This window comes from Sinohyriopsis cumingii, chromosome 10 (genome assembly GCF_028554795.1).
Source record: "Sinohyriopsis cumingii isolate HCF-2022 chromosome 10, ASM2855479v2, whole genome shotgun sequence".
NCBI classification, from domain to species: domain Eukaryota; kingdom Metazoa; phylum Mollusca; class Bivalvia; order Unionida; family Unionidae; genus Sinohyriopsis; species Sinohyriopsis cumingii.
Genome location: NC_142970.1, coordinates 47,000,123 through 47,016,791, shown reverse-complemented (window position 1 = coordinate 47,016,791; position 16,669 = coordinate 47,000,123). Strand labels below are relative to the sequence as shown.

General features: G+C 34.1%; 1 protein-coding gene across 7 annotated transcripts in view; it reads right to left on the bottom strand.

Annotated features, from left to right (window-relative positions):
- LOC149789989 (uncharacterized) overlaps positions 1-16,669 on the bottom strand; it is a 226,954-nt gene that overhangs the window by 21,588 nt on the left and 188,697 nt on the right. For 3 of the 7 annotated variants that reach the window (XM_089972076.1, XM_089972070.1, XM_089972072.1), the window contains 6 exons: positions 16,255-16,353; positions 13,545-13,711; positions 12,551-12,654; positions 8,187-8,213; positions 4,735-4,914; positions 1,862-2,055 (listed from right to left, as the gene is read on the bottom strand). In XM_089972076.1, the coding sequence (XP_089828202.1) occupies positions 1,862-2,055; positions 4,735-4,914; positions 8,187-8,213; positions 12,551-12,654; positions 13,545-13,711; positions 16,255-16,353 (771 nt within the window). Of the gene's footprint in view, positions 1-1,861; positions 2,056-4,734; positions 4,915-8,186; positions 8,214-11,742; positions 12,145-12,550; positions 12,655-13,544; positions 13,712-16,254; positions 16,354-16,669 lie in introns of those variants that run through there. The other 4 variants (XM_089972073.1, XM_089972071.1, XM_089972074.1 and 1 more) reach the window with 4 other exon arrangements.

Genomic DNA, 16,669 nt, shown 5'->3' with positions numbered 1-16,669 from the left:
TTCAATGTCAATGGATTTTCCTCCTGCTTGAAATATTTGTGGACAAAGTCTGACCATGATCTCATGATAAAAATAGGAAAAAACTACCCTTAAAAAAACCTGAACCAAACATTTATGCTAGACAGATAGAGATATGTTGTGATCTCTGTCTGGCCTTTTTGCAACACTGGTCACATGCAAGACAACAAAATCTCTGAAATAATAACCTTGTAACATTAGTAACTCGGTTAAAAGATAAATATTCCATACCATTTTTCTGTGGATTAAAGGTCAAACTATCTTGAATGATAGTTAATAACTGAGTGCTTATATTTTAACATACCATGCACATATGTCATGCTAACCTAGAAGAGTCACACATTACATAACCTTAAAAAAGGTCATGCTAATCTGAACATGTCAGGCATTACAGAAACTAAAAAGGTCATGCTAATCTGAACATGTCAGGCATTACAGAATCTTAAAAGATCACGGTAATCTGGACATGTCAGGCATTACAGAATCTTAAAAGGTCACGGTAATCTTGACATGGCAGGCATTACAGAATCTTAAAAGGTCACGGTAATCTTGACATGGCAGGCATTACAGAATCTTAAATGTTCACGCTAATCATGACATGGCAGGCATTACAGAATCTTAAAAGGTCATGCTAATCTGGACATGGCAGGCATTACAGAATCAAAAGACAATCGTGTTCCTTTCACACACACTGTTATTAACAGCAAAGAATACAAACTGTGCATTTTTAACTTTCATTAAGTCAACACAACAAATGACTGAAGATAAAACAGCTTGTCAAGCTGTGTGACAAAATTCGCTAACAATTCCTGCCTCATGTTATACATGTCTTCTGATAGAATTTGTAATTCAAAGTACTTTGGGTAATTTCAATACTTGTTATATAATATTACAACTTCAGACTGATTCTGAAAAAAAAGAAACTACCTGTCCGTGACTTAGCCATTGCATCACAATCAAGTTTGCGGTCAATTCAAAGAGAACCTTGCAGCGGTGGTGAGAAACTCTGTTTTGCAATCAGCCAGTGATGTCACCAGTTGGATTAGGCTTAGGGACCAGAAAAACCGACATTATAATATTTTCAGTGCTATTACCCCAGGCAGTTTTCCAAGACCACTGGTATCCAATCAGAACTAAGTTACAGATAAGTAACATAGAAAGCACATGGGAAGGAAACACTCTCACCTTTAATTTCACATGACGAAATAACTGGCAATCTGAATAGGTCTTTCTACTGATTGAGAAAAATTGCATTGAAAATTGTCCTGCAATTGCTGAATACAGTGATATAGCTTATTACTTTTATATTTTATATATCTAGACTGTCGGCCTTGCTGACTGGGGCTTGGAGCTATTTATCTTTTAAATGTCTGTCCTCCTCTGGTGTTAGTAAAAGTACTGTAGGGGGCATGTGACACATTTAAAGGTTCCCAGTTTTTCTCTAAAGAAACCTTTTCTTGCAAGAATGCTAAAGCAATTCCAGTTTTCAACCCTAAATATTTCTTTCTTTGCATACTAGCCTATCATATCATATCACATTACCTGAAAACAAAAAAGTTTAATCTAAAATGTGTTAAGAGAATATGTTTGTTACATGCTTCATCCATTATATAATTAGTGTAGCTATCTACAGTGAAACCTTCCTTTGCAGGCACATTTCTATAGACAATACCTGCTCATAACAGACAACAGTTACAAACCTTTTTCCTTAAGCTGAACCACACATTTCACCTCTTTACAAAAGATACCTTTCCATTAAGTGCAAAATGCTGTCATTTGGTTGTCCTTTATAGACCGATTTCATTGAATCTTATAAACATCAATGTGTTACTGTTGTACATACTTTTTCCTGAAGACTTCTTATTTCCAGTCCCACTACTAGCTGTTCCAGAGGATCCCGACTCTTGCGTTTCTAATGTATCTGTCGTATCTACGGAAACTGAGTCGGGAATTTCTGAATCCAAGCCCTTGAAGTTTGGATTGGTTGGGTCATATGAGGTCTGTGACAATGTCTCTTCTGAACCTTCTTCATCCGTTCTGGAGATGAGATCGTATTAAACAAAGATGAGATCACATTTAACAAAAGATGAGGTCACACTTAATGAAGATGAGATCATATTAAACAAAAATGAGATCACATTTAACAAAGATGAGATCATACTAACAAAGATGAGATCACACTTAAAAACAGAATTTAAGATACAAAGTAAAATACAGCCCACCCTTAAAAGACGGTTCAAACTACCTGCACCATTATTATTAAAACTGACTTATAATTCGCAACATAACTTACCATGGGATAATCAATGCGGGCGTGGATCTGTAGACATGAATAAGGTTTTGCCCACATATTCAGATACCAATGGAGGGATTACCATTTTCCACACCAACAAATACAACTGATCATTTTTTTTTCTTATTCTGCACTTCAATAGCATCATACAAATATTTTCACAGCTAAATTCTGCCAAATCAATCATAAATAAAATGGGTCAGTTAATTAATTGCATTTCTGATCATAAAAGACTGGACACCCTTGTTCATCATGCAAAACGAGTTAAATACTTGATGGCAAAAACAGAACAGAACCAGTCTTTACCACTGTAAAAACAACAGTAGTCTCAATCACTGAAAATGAATAATTACCTCATTTGTTTTGTGTATTTGTTTGTAATAATAATATAAAACCAGTCATTAGGATAAATATATATTAGGCCCACACAAAAGTTGCTTTTGAAAGCTACATGCTAAACAATATGCAACAAAACTAACGAAAATCTGAGTCCCTGTGACATGCCTGTTTACAGTATCGCTTTTACAACTGCTTCCCAGTCATGCTTTCCCATGTCATGACAGAACTATCATTGTGGATGTCAAATGATGAGCGAACTGTGAAGAGCAGTGATGAAATAAGAGCAATAATTAATGTGCTAATTTTCAAATATCTTTAACATAGCTGTCAAATTTGAATGAGAATTATTTCAATCCATTAAAGAACTGAAGAAAAAATTATATCTAACAAATATAAACTATTGTATCTCTTGTCCTTGTAGATTCTATGTAATCCTGCATCCACGGTCAGATGACAAGTCAAGTGACCTTTTCTCATGGTCTGTGATGGGGAAAATGGTAATATCTGAACTACATATGTGCATCGCTACAACGTAATTGATTGCATATGAAGATATCATTTAAATCACAAAACAATATAATGGTATGGGCAAAAACTGACAGTACAATTTTCCATGTGACACCAAACTGAAAACCACATAAATAAAGCACACCTACCCTTCCTTTTTACAAAACAAAGATAATTATAGTACTGTATATACTCGCAAATAAGTCAAGCCAAACTGCAAACAAAGTTACTAATATGCTGTAGCATATGGTGTTTGTTCTACTGATTACTTCTAACAAACTGCAATGATCCAGACCTGCTGGCTTACTATGCAACTGCAGTCTGTGCAGTTCATAGTTTGACTCAGAAGCAAGTATATATGACAGTTATTTTGAGCGGAATCTGAAAAGAGCTAGCCTGATATAGCAAACAGATGGCCTCAACGTATTCATATGCCAAATCAGTCAAGTTCTTTCTCCCATCTTGGAACAAAACACAAATGCATTTATGTATTTATTACATTGCCCCTCCTTTATCATTTTCTTGATGATTCAAAGATACCCTGTAAATGAATGGAATTTAAAACAATCTGGAATTCATCAAAGCTCAATTAAATGCATATAAGCATGTTGACGTGCAAAATGCCTGTGAAATCATTTAAATAGCTCCAGCCTGAGAGTCCAATTTACAAATATGCAATGAACATCTGTACTGAATGGCAGATCAACCAAGTAAGAAGTAAGATGAAATATACATGTAAAAACAAAGAAAGAAAAGCAAATGAGAAAGAGAGGCACCATCAATAAAGCAAGTAATGCAAATTCCCAAGCAAGGCTCTTTTCCTTATTCTTAATCCAGTGCAACAGATGTTAAAATGGCATGTATATTTATCTAAATTTGCATGTGGTAAATATCAATACTGCAAGGTAGGTTACATAAGGATACTAAAAAACAGGCAATTAAAAACAGACAAAATCACACATCAGTATTAGGGGTGTGGGAGTTTACTGGTATACTGTTGCAATAATTCTGCCAGTACATGCACCCAATAAAACACAATTAAGAAGTGGCTGATTTAACAACGTTTAATCCACAATGTTAACAGTACTGATATATCAAGCATGCATGGTGGTAGGTTCTGTGAAAATCATTTATATTCTATGCTGGTTTTAAGAGCCTCTTCATTCCCACAGGGCATGGCAGGATCAAGACACATGAGAAATGGCTACTCGTTTGAAAGGGTGTTCACTTACTAAGGCACGTGAATGTATTAGGTCAAAAATTTAGTTTGTTTAAAAATAATAAACCAATCAGAAGAGTCTTAACCTAAAACTTATTCTACATAAATATGATGAGATGAAATGTAAAAAATGCTGGCGATGAACCTTTTCCTGTCTGGACTGACAATGAAAACTAATTTCTAGTTTCCCTTCGGTACAATCTGCATATATCACCTATCCATCTGGTGCTCTCAGGACATATCCTGTGCATCAGAACGTACACATAGTACAAAAGGCATAAACATAGACGGCTTAAATGAACATTACAGTATAGGTGCCTGTATGAAAGAGACATGGAGGGACAACAAGAATGTGTACCTAGATTGTGATTTTTCTGAAGCAGTGTCACCTTCCTGAAGCAAGGGGGGAGGCTGGGTGGGAAGGGGTGGTGGGGGAGGCGTGTCAGGGTACGAGGGAAAATCTTGGGAAGACTCCTTTCCCGGTGATGGCTGTGCTGCCTTGCGCTTTTTAGTGTCATTTTTTCTGACTGTGCTATCACTGCAAAGGGAAAATGCATCTCTAAAAATTAAAGATTCCTACCAGGCTGGACCAGACTAGGCAAAACAAAACCAGATTTGACTGGACTAAAGTATATTTTTAGTTCAGACCAGACGAGAATAGAACAGACTGGAATTGTCTTGACTAGATAGACTGACCTATACTGGACAAGAAATTACCTTTTGTAGTAGACTGGCTTTATTGAGAATATACTGTGAATATAGGGTCTTGAACAAAGTGATAACACCTTTTCATTTAAATACGATAAGAAAAATTAAGAAAAACTATCTTTAATTTCAGCAATTACTTTTTTTTATAAAGACCCAGACCAACTTTAAGCCAGATATTTAAAAATTGTACTAGACTTGTGGAAAAAAAGCACTGCACCAATAAAAAATAAAAGTCCAACTGAATTTAAATTTTCAACAAAAAAAGTATCTATTTTTTTTTGTTTAATGGTACAACCAGTCAATGATCTATAAATGCCTATTTCAGAGCAGAATCTTTTAGTTGTCTTTCAATTAACGTCTATTTCCTAGATGATCATTCTGACTCTCTACAATGCCAAAATGTTTTCAAAAATGCTTAACACTGCAACATATATACTTGTAAGTAAGTCAAACTGCAAACAACAGAGACACTGATCTGACATCACATCATGTGCCAACAGATCAGGGTCTATATTCATAGCAAACTGCATAGACCCACATCTACTGGTGCAAATATGATGGCAGATCTGCATCTGTGCAGTTTACAGTTGAAATCAACTTGCACACAAGTATATCTGCTACCATTTACCAGCAATCATCCTTAAAGTACTCAATTCAGTTCAATGGTATATGCTACAGTTTTGTTCCTACTCAATAATCACCTCCATAATGAACAAAGCTCCAATGCAACTGTAGTCTGAATTATATTCAGCAGCAGAATGTAAGCAAGCAGAAAATGGAAGAAACTAAAAAGTGCAAAGCAGCTGGCAAATAATGAGGAGAAGCAAAGCATGCAGCATTGGCTAAATTAGGCACTATTCTGGGAAACTATAGTAACTACAGGTCATAGGTCACATTAGTATCAACAGCAAGGGTCTCAAACACGCAGCCCATGAGCTGCATGCAACCCATCAAGCTGTATGCTGTGGTCAGCAAAATGATTGTCGTCACAAGGTGTCATGAGAGATAACAAAGATGGTGCAGCTCTTGGGCTTTTGAAAATGCCCTGATGCAGCCCTCAGGGTGGTTTGAGTTTGAGACCCCTGATCTACAGGCTCTAGTAAATCCGACTAATCTAAGGTTACCATTACTAGGGGTTAAAAAGGATTTATCTACATTATCAATATATGGAATAGAGGTAAATAAATACTAATGAGTGATATTTTTTCACGCCAAGGTTACCATGGCAACAAACAGTATTAGTCCGTATAATGAAAATTATTAACGTATTGACAAACCGCAGGGCTGGGAACTTCACCTGTCTATTTAACAAGCTAAAAATTTACTTGGCAAGAAAACAAAAAGTTTATTGTCTAAAATTTTACAGACTATAACCTTATCAAGTTAATTATTCCATCTGAGGATTGCAATTCATTCATCATATGTTAATGATGAACCATGGTAGCCTCAACGTGTCATGGTTTTACTCATGTGTATCACAGTAATATAAAATCTCAAGGTATGTTATTCAAGCCATAAGGTATTACTGTTTGTTAATACAGTTTTTTCCAGAATAATATCATCAAGTCACAAGAAGTTCTTCATAGATGAATATCAGTTTTATTAATTTTATTATTCTTCTATTAAGTTGTAATTGAAATTGAACACATTTTACGCAGTCTTTTTTCCTATTACAGAACTAGTTTACTCCTTAGAACTTTGTTAAGGAAGACACAAATTCTTTGTAAGTGTAAACTGCTCCATTATAAAACTTGAAACATGTTCTTGGAACAAGACTGTCCACAACCTAATAGGCGAGAAACTGGCATAAATACAATACTGGAAATAAAGATGAATACACAGATTAATGGACAAAGGTAATATTGTATGCCCAATAAATTTAAAGTGGAGCATGAAAATTCAATCAAGCCATCACTTAAATGCCATCATATATTTCACATGGAACAACAATTATGCTTTATTTGATGACAGAAAATGTGTTCAATTTCATTTATCATATACTGTATTTTTGAAACTTCTGGAACACAAATTTTAAGCTCAAACTCAAGTTTGAAAGTTTTTATTTTGGTTCCATCATTTAATTTATAATAATTAAAGGAACTGAAAAGAGTTTTCATGGTTGGCATTTCTTTGGCTTCTCTCAATGAGTAATAAATTTGTATAATATACCCTTTCCAATGTAATACCCACACACCCGTTAATAAGTACACAACTCTCTTACCCTTACTGAGCACACATTTCTCAATTCTATCACGCTTAATACGAAAAAAGTGATGGATAAAAACTGCAGAGAATATAATGATTTTTTTAAAGTTTTATTTTCATTTCTGATGTCTGATCCATCACTATAAGGGTTAAATCAGTTTTGAATATTCTTCTATAATCACTATTCAATGTAGCCAAACTGGGGAAAGATAATATACCTGCAAAAGTGGATAGCTCCCAAATGACAAAGGGAGTTAACTCTTCTAGCATGCATACCGATAAAGGGAGTTAACCCGACAAGCATGCACACAAAAGGAGTTAACTATTTTTAATATGAACATACATACAAAGAGCCTCAAACTCACAGAATTTACCAAAATGATACTTTTTTGTAATCACACACAGAACTTATTAGACAAAAACAGTACAATCGAACCTGATTTTGGTTGTTTGTTTTGTGCTTTTTTTTTAAATCTTGAGCTTTCGTTTCGTATCTAGGAAGTTTCAACTACTACAGGCCCATTATCTTAACTCATGAAAATGGTCAACTTGTGTGCTCGCTTCAACTCAAATTTTAAAAGCTTACTTTAAATAAACTAACTGAAATGCAAAAGATATCAAAGCAGCGATTAATCTAAATACAAATGTCTTTAAAATATGTATCGTTCATTTTGTAACAAATTAATGACCTATGACAAAGGTAATATGTAGTCTGAGTGAGCACTCTAGTCTTACTGATTCATGAATATGGGGCCTGCTATCTAAGTCATCTAGCAGAGATAGGAGCAATTGTGTAGCATTGGATATTAGCATAAACACCCAAATCCTGATTAAGTGATAACAAAGATATCTTGCAAAGATGGATTTATCCCAAGTCCTGACACCACTCTTACTTACACGCATTGCAATATATACTGAGCTGTCCTAAAGTCAAAGAAAATATAAAAGTCAAGTTATATTCATTACCATGGCAAAAAAAGTTCAGTGGATCTTTTCAATGCCAAGATTAATGCATTAATACATCGACACTGGAATTTAATATAAAAAAAAGGGCCATGGGAAATAAAATATGGACACTGTAATATTATGAAAAACAAAAACATCTGCAAAAAATTCATTCTATACCATATATTACTTAAGCATATTGCCATAAGAAAATGGGTGATTAGTTAATATGTTTCTTCCAGTATATGTTTTGATATAATAGATAAAAGGAAATATGAACGGTGTTACGGTGCCACAAAATAAAAAATCTTGTGCAACTAAATCAGTATAATTCATCCTGTGAACATCCATTTTCATATATCTCATGCTCAATTTGTCAAATTAAAGAAGTACAGCAAAACCTTTCTTTACTACAGTGTTTATTTAATTTTATCAGACGAAAGTCTCTTTAATAGCTACAATGTCAGTTTTTGCAAAACAAAATAGAAAAAAAAAGATAATCATAAAATATTTTTTTTGAATTTGAATGAATAATGCTCATGTATTATCTAGAGTAACTGGTACAAATGATTAAGGAAAATACTCAAATGAGTATTATTCATGTTCTGCTAATTTTTGTACATTGTCATTTGCATATTATTTAAGTTCTGCCAATTTGTGCAGATTGTCAACTGAGATTTATTCATGTTCTGCCAATTTTTGTACATTCTCAACTGAGCACTATTTATGTTATGCCAGTTTTTGTACATCGTCAACTGAGTATTATTTATGCTCTGCTAATTTTTGTATTGTTAACTGAGCATTATTCATGTTCTGCCAATTTTTGTAAATTGTCAACATGTTCTGCCAATTAGATTATCAACTGAGTATTATTTGTGTTCTGCCAATTTTTTTAGATTATCAACTGAGTATTATTTATGCTCTGCAAATTTCTGTAAATTGTCAACTGAGTATTATTTGTGTTCTGCTGATTTATGATGATGTGTCAACTGAGTATTAATCATATTTTCCAATTTCTGTAGACTGTCACAGAGTACTATTCATGCTCTGCAAATTTTTGTAGATTGACAACTGAGTATAATTTGTGCTCTGACAATATTTTTAGATTAACAAATAAGTAATATTCATGATGTGCCAAATTTTGTTGATTGTCAACAGAGTATTATTCATGCTGTGCCAATTTATTTAAATTTTAGGGTTGATGTAAAGCACAAATATAAAGGTCCAATGAACAACAAAAATCATGCTGTTAAAGAAAAAGGAACCATGTCTGATCCAAATAAAAACGAAAAAGTTAATTTTACCCAAAACATGAAATGTATGTCCACAAAAATAAACTGGTTTAGTGTTAGATCCTTAGGCATTGTCAATCTATACTGTAATCATATGAAACAGTTGTATCAGAGGTTGTGTCCTTTAAATATTCATGGACATGAGAATATTTCATAATGCCTAATGCCCAAAAATTCACTCATAAAGTGTCTTATGATTTCAAAGATAAAATCCTAACTTCAATTTTCACTTTACTGTGCAACAGAACCATGATTTAGGTTATAATTTTATGTACATTTTGCACTAAATTGATTGATAGAAAGGGTAAGTAACTCTCACGGTATCTCCTAAGGTTTCTTTGATGCACAAACTAGATAATCTTTTTCTCTAATTCCATATGTATCTAGAAAATTATCATGCTTGTATAAAAAAAAATGTTCAATCAATTGAAATCCCCATGTTACATAGTTTTGCTTGTTTGCGAGTACAATTAATGCATTAATCAAACAAATGTAGCTATAGCAATGAGATAGTTTGCTAAAATTAACTTTTGGTTAATTGAATGAAGCTTGTATTAATAAAATGTTCAATCAATTGAAATCCCCATGTTACATAGTTTTACTTGTTTGCATGTCAGGAAACAGTGAAATCATAGATGGAAAGTTTTAATATACTGGATAATGTCAACTGGACATAACCTCCTACAACATCCAACTGTTCCAGATCCTTATTTATCACAATGCTCACCTTTATTTATCTCATGACATCACATCGCAAAAATCTTTTGTCATAAATATAGACAACTGTTGGATCCCCTATCTCATAAACTGATGAGGATTTCGAACCTGATTTTAATCAGATCGTAACAGTTGAAAGATCAAACTACTCCCATGTTTAACTTGCCACAATCTACTGGGGTGGTACACAATTGACTATGCTACAACAGACGTGAGGGTGCTGCTTGGTATATAATTTGTGCAAGGGATTCTAACATAGGAGTACAATTAATGCATTAATCCAACAAATGTAGCTATAGCAATGAGATAGTTTGCTAAAATTAACTTTCGGTTAATTGAATGAAGCTACACTACACTACTAAACTTTTCACCTTGCCAATTTGTGCCAGTGTCTCAGGCTTGCTATGGGGCAACACTGTGTTAGTAACACTAAAAGCTACCCTTTATAAGTGCAAGGGAAATAAGCCTGTATCATTTTACGACATCAAAAGAAAAAAATATTATGACATAAATTGTATTCTGCAGAAAACTACACTTTCATCATAATAGTTTACTACTTCTAAAGAAAATCTTATAACATTCTAAACATTTTTTTATAAGATGATTATCTCAAATTTTATTTTCTCTATTGCCAACTACTGCAACACATCTAATAAGGTCATTTATTTATCAGGATGATTTCTGGATCATACATATCAACAGCTATGCAAACCATAGTATGAGTCATAATTGGTCATCCTCTCAATTTTCTGTTAAGTATAACTCAACTGCTCTGATCTACACCAAGTAAACGAGAACACCATAACACTTAATGCTGTTCTCTGACTTCTCGATATGGGATGTTTTGACATCAGTGCTAAGTCCCATAAAATTAGAAGACCACTCAGATCTGGATGTTTCCTATTGGACTGAGTTCCTAATAGACCATGCACCATTAAGCAACTCCATAATTATGTTCCTTGATCATCTTCTAGTAAATGCAGAGGGTATACAATTATAACATATGGCAAGCCGTAGAAATAAGCCTGAATATGGCAAATTAATTAGCTGATCAAGGTCAAATAAATAAAAATATGTTAAGAAATGGTTGAAAAACATAACTGTGAAGTTCTTTGTCACATATCTTATATTTAATGATTTTAATCAATCAGGAAGTGCTACTGAATTATTGATCAATGTGCTGAATCTAAAGATCAAAATCTTGAAGTCAAAGCTTGGTGTTAGGTGCTGATGAATCCTTAGTGGTCCATAAACAGAGAGAATATCTTACAAACTGTGTAGACCCAAATCTATTATCGCAGAATGCAAGGGAATATTAAGGTCAATGATGTTTCACCGCAGTGTTTCATCTGGGATTTTGCAAAAGAGAGGGAACACCCTTCTTACTCAACAAAAAATGGAGAAACAGTAAACATTTAAATATAACAAACTTACCTAAACACAAACTTATCAATAATTATGTTTCTGCATGAAAAGCCATCATAATTTACTGCGGCTATCATCTCAACCCTAGCAATGATATCAGTAATCTGTGCCCATGCCAATTCATGAAAACAAACTGACACAGTACGGCTTGCTTCTTGAAAAGACTGAACCAAGATTACAACTGTAAAACCATTTAACTACTGCAATAATACTTTTATCTTTCATGAATTATCATCACTGAATTCAAAGATTATTTTACTTCCATTTTCTTTAAAATCTGTACAGACAAAATAAATGAAATATGTAGTAGTATAGTTGTATGTGGGTCACATCTCCCAGCCTTTCATAATCGCATTGTTTCACAAAATTGCTTGAATCATGCAATCCCACAACCTGTATACAACAGAACCCCTAAATGCCAAAAATGAACAAATCATGCCGACCTTGATCTGTTGGCAGCATTGGGCCTACACTCCCTGCAGTTGAATGAATGTAATGAAGATGTAAATTAAGGTTAAAAAAATAACTTAAGTAAACTCAACAGAAAAAAATATTCCAATTTTCTGCAAGTCATCCTGAGTAATCCTGAGCAACAACCATAATGTGTGTCATCACTTTAAATGACAACCTATGACTCACATGTGCATCCTTTGTTTCTACCTGAATGGAGATAAAAATGATAATAAAAATGATGATAAAATGTTCAATCAATTACTGATGACCATGACAAGGTTTTCATTTACCTAAAAATTATCACCTGCATCAAAATTACCACCTACATCAATATAATCTACTTTCAATTTACTTCAATTACAGCAAAGTGATATTCACTTAATCTGATACAATGATTATGTTTAAAGTGTATATCTGTTTGTGTATTACCTGTCATGTTTGATCCAGGTTTCCAGCCCACTCTCAGTCTCTGCTGCCCTGTTCTCCACAGTATCATGCGAGTCACTCTTCTCACTTTCACTGCTGTCAGAAGACTGAAAGTCGAAAAACATCAGCAGAGAAAATATAGCTGTATCAACTGGCAGATTCTATACACAGAGGCAAGAGTAAAAATAAAAAATATAGGGAAAATGATGGGCTAACGTGAGAGAGAGAAGAATGGGAGCATATGATAGCAATCCATGGTGGCCAGAATATTTGGTAGAGGAAGAATGTGCAAATACCCAGGGAAGAAACATCAACCCAAGGGAAGCTACTGGCAAGCTTTCTCACACACCCCCATGTGGACAGAGGTGTGATGTCAGTAAGCTGTAAAGGCAAGCAACTTAGATCACTTGGCCAGCCAGGCCCCCAAGATAGATAATAAGACAGTCTGACTTTGGTTTGGTTTGGTGTTTTACTGCACATTATTACAAGTAGGTTACTTTGTTCTAAGGCAAATGGAGTGCCCAGGGACAATGATAGTTGACATGGACCGATCCACCAGGTATGAAATCAGCACCCTTTGACAAACAGATCAACAAACAGAACTGCAAAGGCTAAGACAGACTTATGAAGCCTCCAATGGTCAGAATATATAAAAGTCTATATTAATGGTTTAAAAGAAAATTCCCATACAGTATTTATTTAAAACACTGCTTAATTTAATAGTGACCTCCTTTCTAACCGTCAACCAAATGCTCCAAGTTGTTTGACCTACTGACCAAGATGTACAGTCAAGGAACATATCCCAATCACACCTTGTCAGTCATTCTGACATAGAAACATACAGGTTAGATATCTAGAAAAATATTCACAAAATAATTCCTAGGTCTGGAGTTTCCTGGTAGCTAGCCATCCAATTAAGGATAGCTGACTCTATGGCCTACTGGCTGAGTTTACCACCTTAATCAATCAATATGAACATCTATGACTATTTCCTCACCTTTAATTTTTTGGTTGGAGGTCTCCTAGCAGCCAGCCCACCTGCTGAGGCCAGTTGACCTTTGGACCTACTGGCCGAGGTGTCCAGTAGGGTAGTCTGAGGAACAGACTCCAGTTCCATCTCATCCTTCAAACTGACCTCCAGTTTTTTGCTCTCATCATCTAAATCTGTAAAGGGAAGTGAAAGTTAAACATTTAGTTCAAAAATACTGTCTCTTATAATATGACCTTGCTGCTTCTAGTTTGGAGCTGGCATGTATAAATGAAAACCCTAGTTCTTTTTCTTCTTTTTGTTTGATGCTTTGCCAAGCTGAAACTAGAGTCCCTCAAAGAGATGGATGCTCTGCTGGTTGAAATGAATTACAGAAATTTGAGATAGGACCATTTATCATCCATCCTCAGTAATAACAATTTCAAATTAGCTGCTGTGGTGGACATATTGGAATTCAGCTTGGCACCATAGTCATCTAGGACCAGCAAGGCATGATAAAAATCTTATGGAAACCAAATACTGATGCAACTTTCTGTTTTGGATGAGCAACGATAACAACATTTTCAAGATGTATAGACATATGAAATCTTTTGTTGAAAGTATGAGGTCAATATCTAGATGAAGTAGTGAAAACAAGATGGCCATTGTGGCAATCATATTAGAAGCTGGATTGGCACCAGTCTGATTTACAACTAGACATTATAATAAGTTGTTCAAACAAAAGCAAATGATGAATTCCAAGACTGGAATTTTCTTCTTACAGTACCAAATCCCTCCCTCAATTTTCTTATCATGGGTGTTATTATTAAATTTTAGATTCTGTCATGTTAGTAACAACTTTAATTGCTAACACTCAAGGTGTGTGGAGCATCATGATGTCAATAAAGTGTACAATACTGTATTATGATGTCAATAAAGTGTACAATACTGTAATATGATGTCAATAAAGTGTACAATACTGTATTATGATGTCAATAAAGTGTACAATACTGTATTATGATGTCAATAAAGTGTACAATACTGTATTATGATGTCAATAAAGTGTACAATACTGTATTATGATGCAAATAAAGTGTACAATACTGTATTATGATGTCAATAAAGTGTACAATACTGTATTATGATGTCAATAAAGTGTACAATACTGTATTATGATACCAATAAAGTGGGTTGTCATTAAATATATCACACTGTATTGTCATTAAAGTGTCTTACTGTATTATGATGTCAATAAATGAAAAATAGTAGCAAGATTTTCAACATGTTTATTGTGGCAGTTAGTTGAGGTCAGATCGGCACCATTTCCATTTGGAACCAACAAGATACCATAATAATTCTCATGCTGAAAACTTCATGTCAATATGACTTCCCATTTAGGAGAAGTAGCTTTAACAAGATTTTCAAGATGGCTACCATGGTTTGGGATCTGTGATTTAGGATCAACTATACATCATAAGAAGTCTTTTACTGAAAAACCCACCCAGACATTACCATCTATTGTGGAGGAGTGGCATTAACATTTTCTAGATGGCTGCTATGGTGGCCATATTGGATGTCTGAGCAGCTCCATTTGAATTTGAGACGAACCAAACCTTGGAATGAATCCGTGTTTCAAGTTTCATGACAATCCCCCAAGTAGTTGTGTGTGTGTGTGTGTGCCTGTGTGTGTGAGAGAAAGATTTGGATTTTTAACAAAGCTTCAACAATCTTTCAGTCACATTGTTACAATGTCTGCAGTGTTGCAGCTTATACTGATGTCTAGCACTGATACATCGTGCCACAGACATGTAGCATGATGTCCCATCCAGTCACATTATCTTGACACCAGGCCAACAAGTCCTATCACAAACCTCTTAATGCGAGGCAGCTGTCAGTACCATTTTTATAAGTCACTGGTATGACTTGGCTGGGGTTCAAACTCTTGACCTCCCACATCTGAGGCAGACACTCTAACCACTAGGCCACCAGAGTAGTAGTTTAGGAAGAGTAGCAACAACAATACTGTGTTAAGGGACAGATGGATGTCAGAGAATGCACAATAGGAAATCCTATAAGAACTTCTGGTTTATAACCAGTACAGTTAAAATTGGTCCAAAAGTAATTGTAGCACAAGCAGAAATTATTTTCAAGGAATTTTTAATAACTTTGAAATTAGAAGTCTATTCTCAAAGACATCAAGCCCTTGAATTTAAAATACAAAATGAATTCAATGATGTGTATGGATCCTGTTATTAGTGTGGGTAGCACTGTTCAAAAAGTTTTAAGTTTTTAAAAAAAATAAGTTAACCAATTTCAAGTAATTTATGTAAAACATTTAATTCATTTTAATTGTCATTTTTTAATAACTTTCAATTTTTTATGTTTGTTTAAACAATTTCTTTAATAATTAATACTTTTTAATATTTGAAATAAATTGGTTTAAAACATTCAATAATAATCATACTTTAAAATAATTTCAATAGTTTTAAATACTAGTTTTTTTATACATCCATCATAGTTTTGCTGGAAATTATATTTTTATTGGTTCCTGAAATGTTTGGATGCAATACGGGTCAATTTTCTTCATTGGTCAATGTTATTTTATTGCGTCTTAAGATCTATAGCTTGTATCAATGATGCAATCAAGAAAATTGTGCATACTGCAAACAAAGTGAATTCACATTATTAATAGATATATCTACTTCTATCCTGGAAAACTATTTATAAATTGAATCCCTACCTGGACTCGTGACAGGTTCTAGTGATGATGCCTCACTGCTGGATGATATGGACTCTGTATCAGCACCAGACAGACTTCTAATAGGACTGCTTGTGAATACTATCAAGAAAAAATATATACAGATATAACAAAGTCAAATAATGACTCTTCTTGTAAAGTCACAGTCTAATTTCTTTGAAGTTTTCTGGAGAAAAAAAAAATACTTCATCAAATTATAAATGAGAACTACAAATCTCCACAACATGAAGATCAGTTGTATTGAGCAGATGAATGTCAATTTTATTCAGAAATTAAGTTTTGTGGCAGGTAAATCCAATTTTAATTATAGAATACTTACCTGCTACTACTGCACTGCTTTCCTTATCAGGGACTCCCAGTTCAGGACAATTATTTTCTCCACCAATTAGTAATGAAC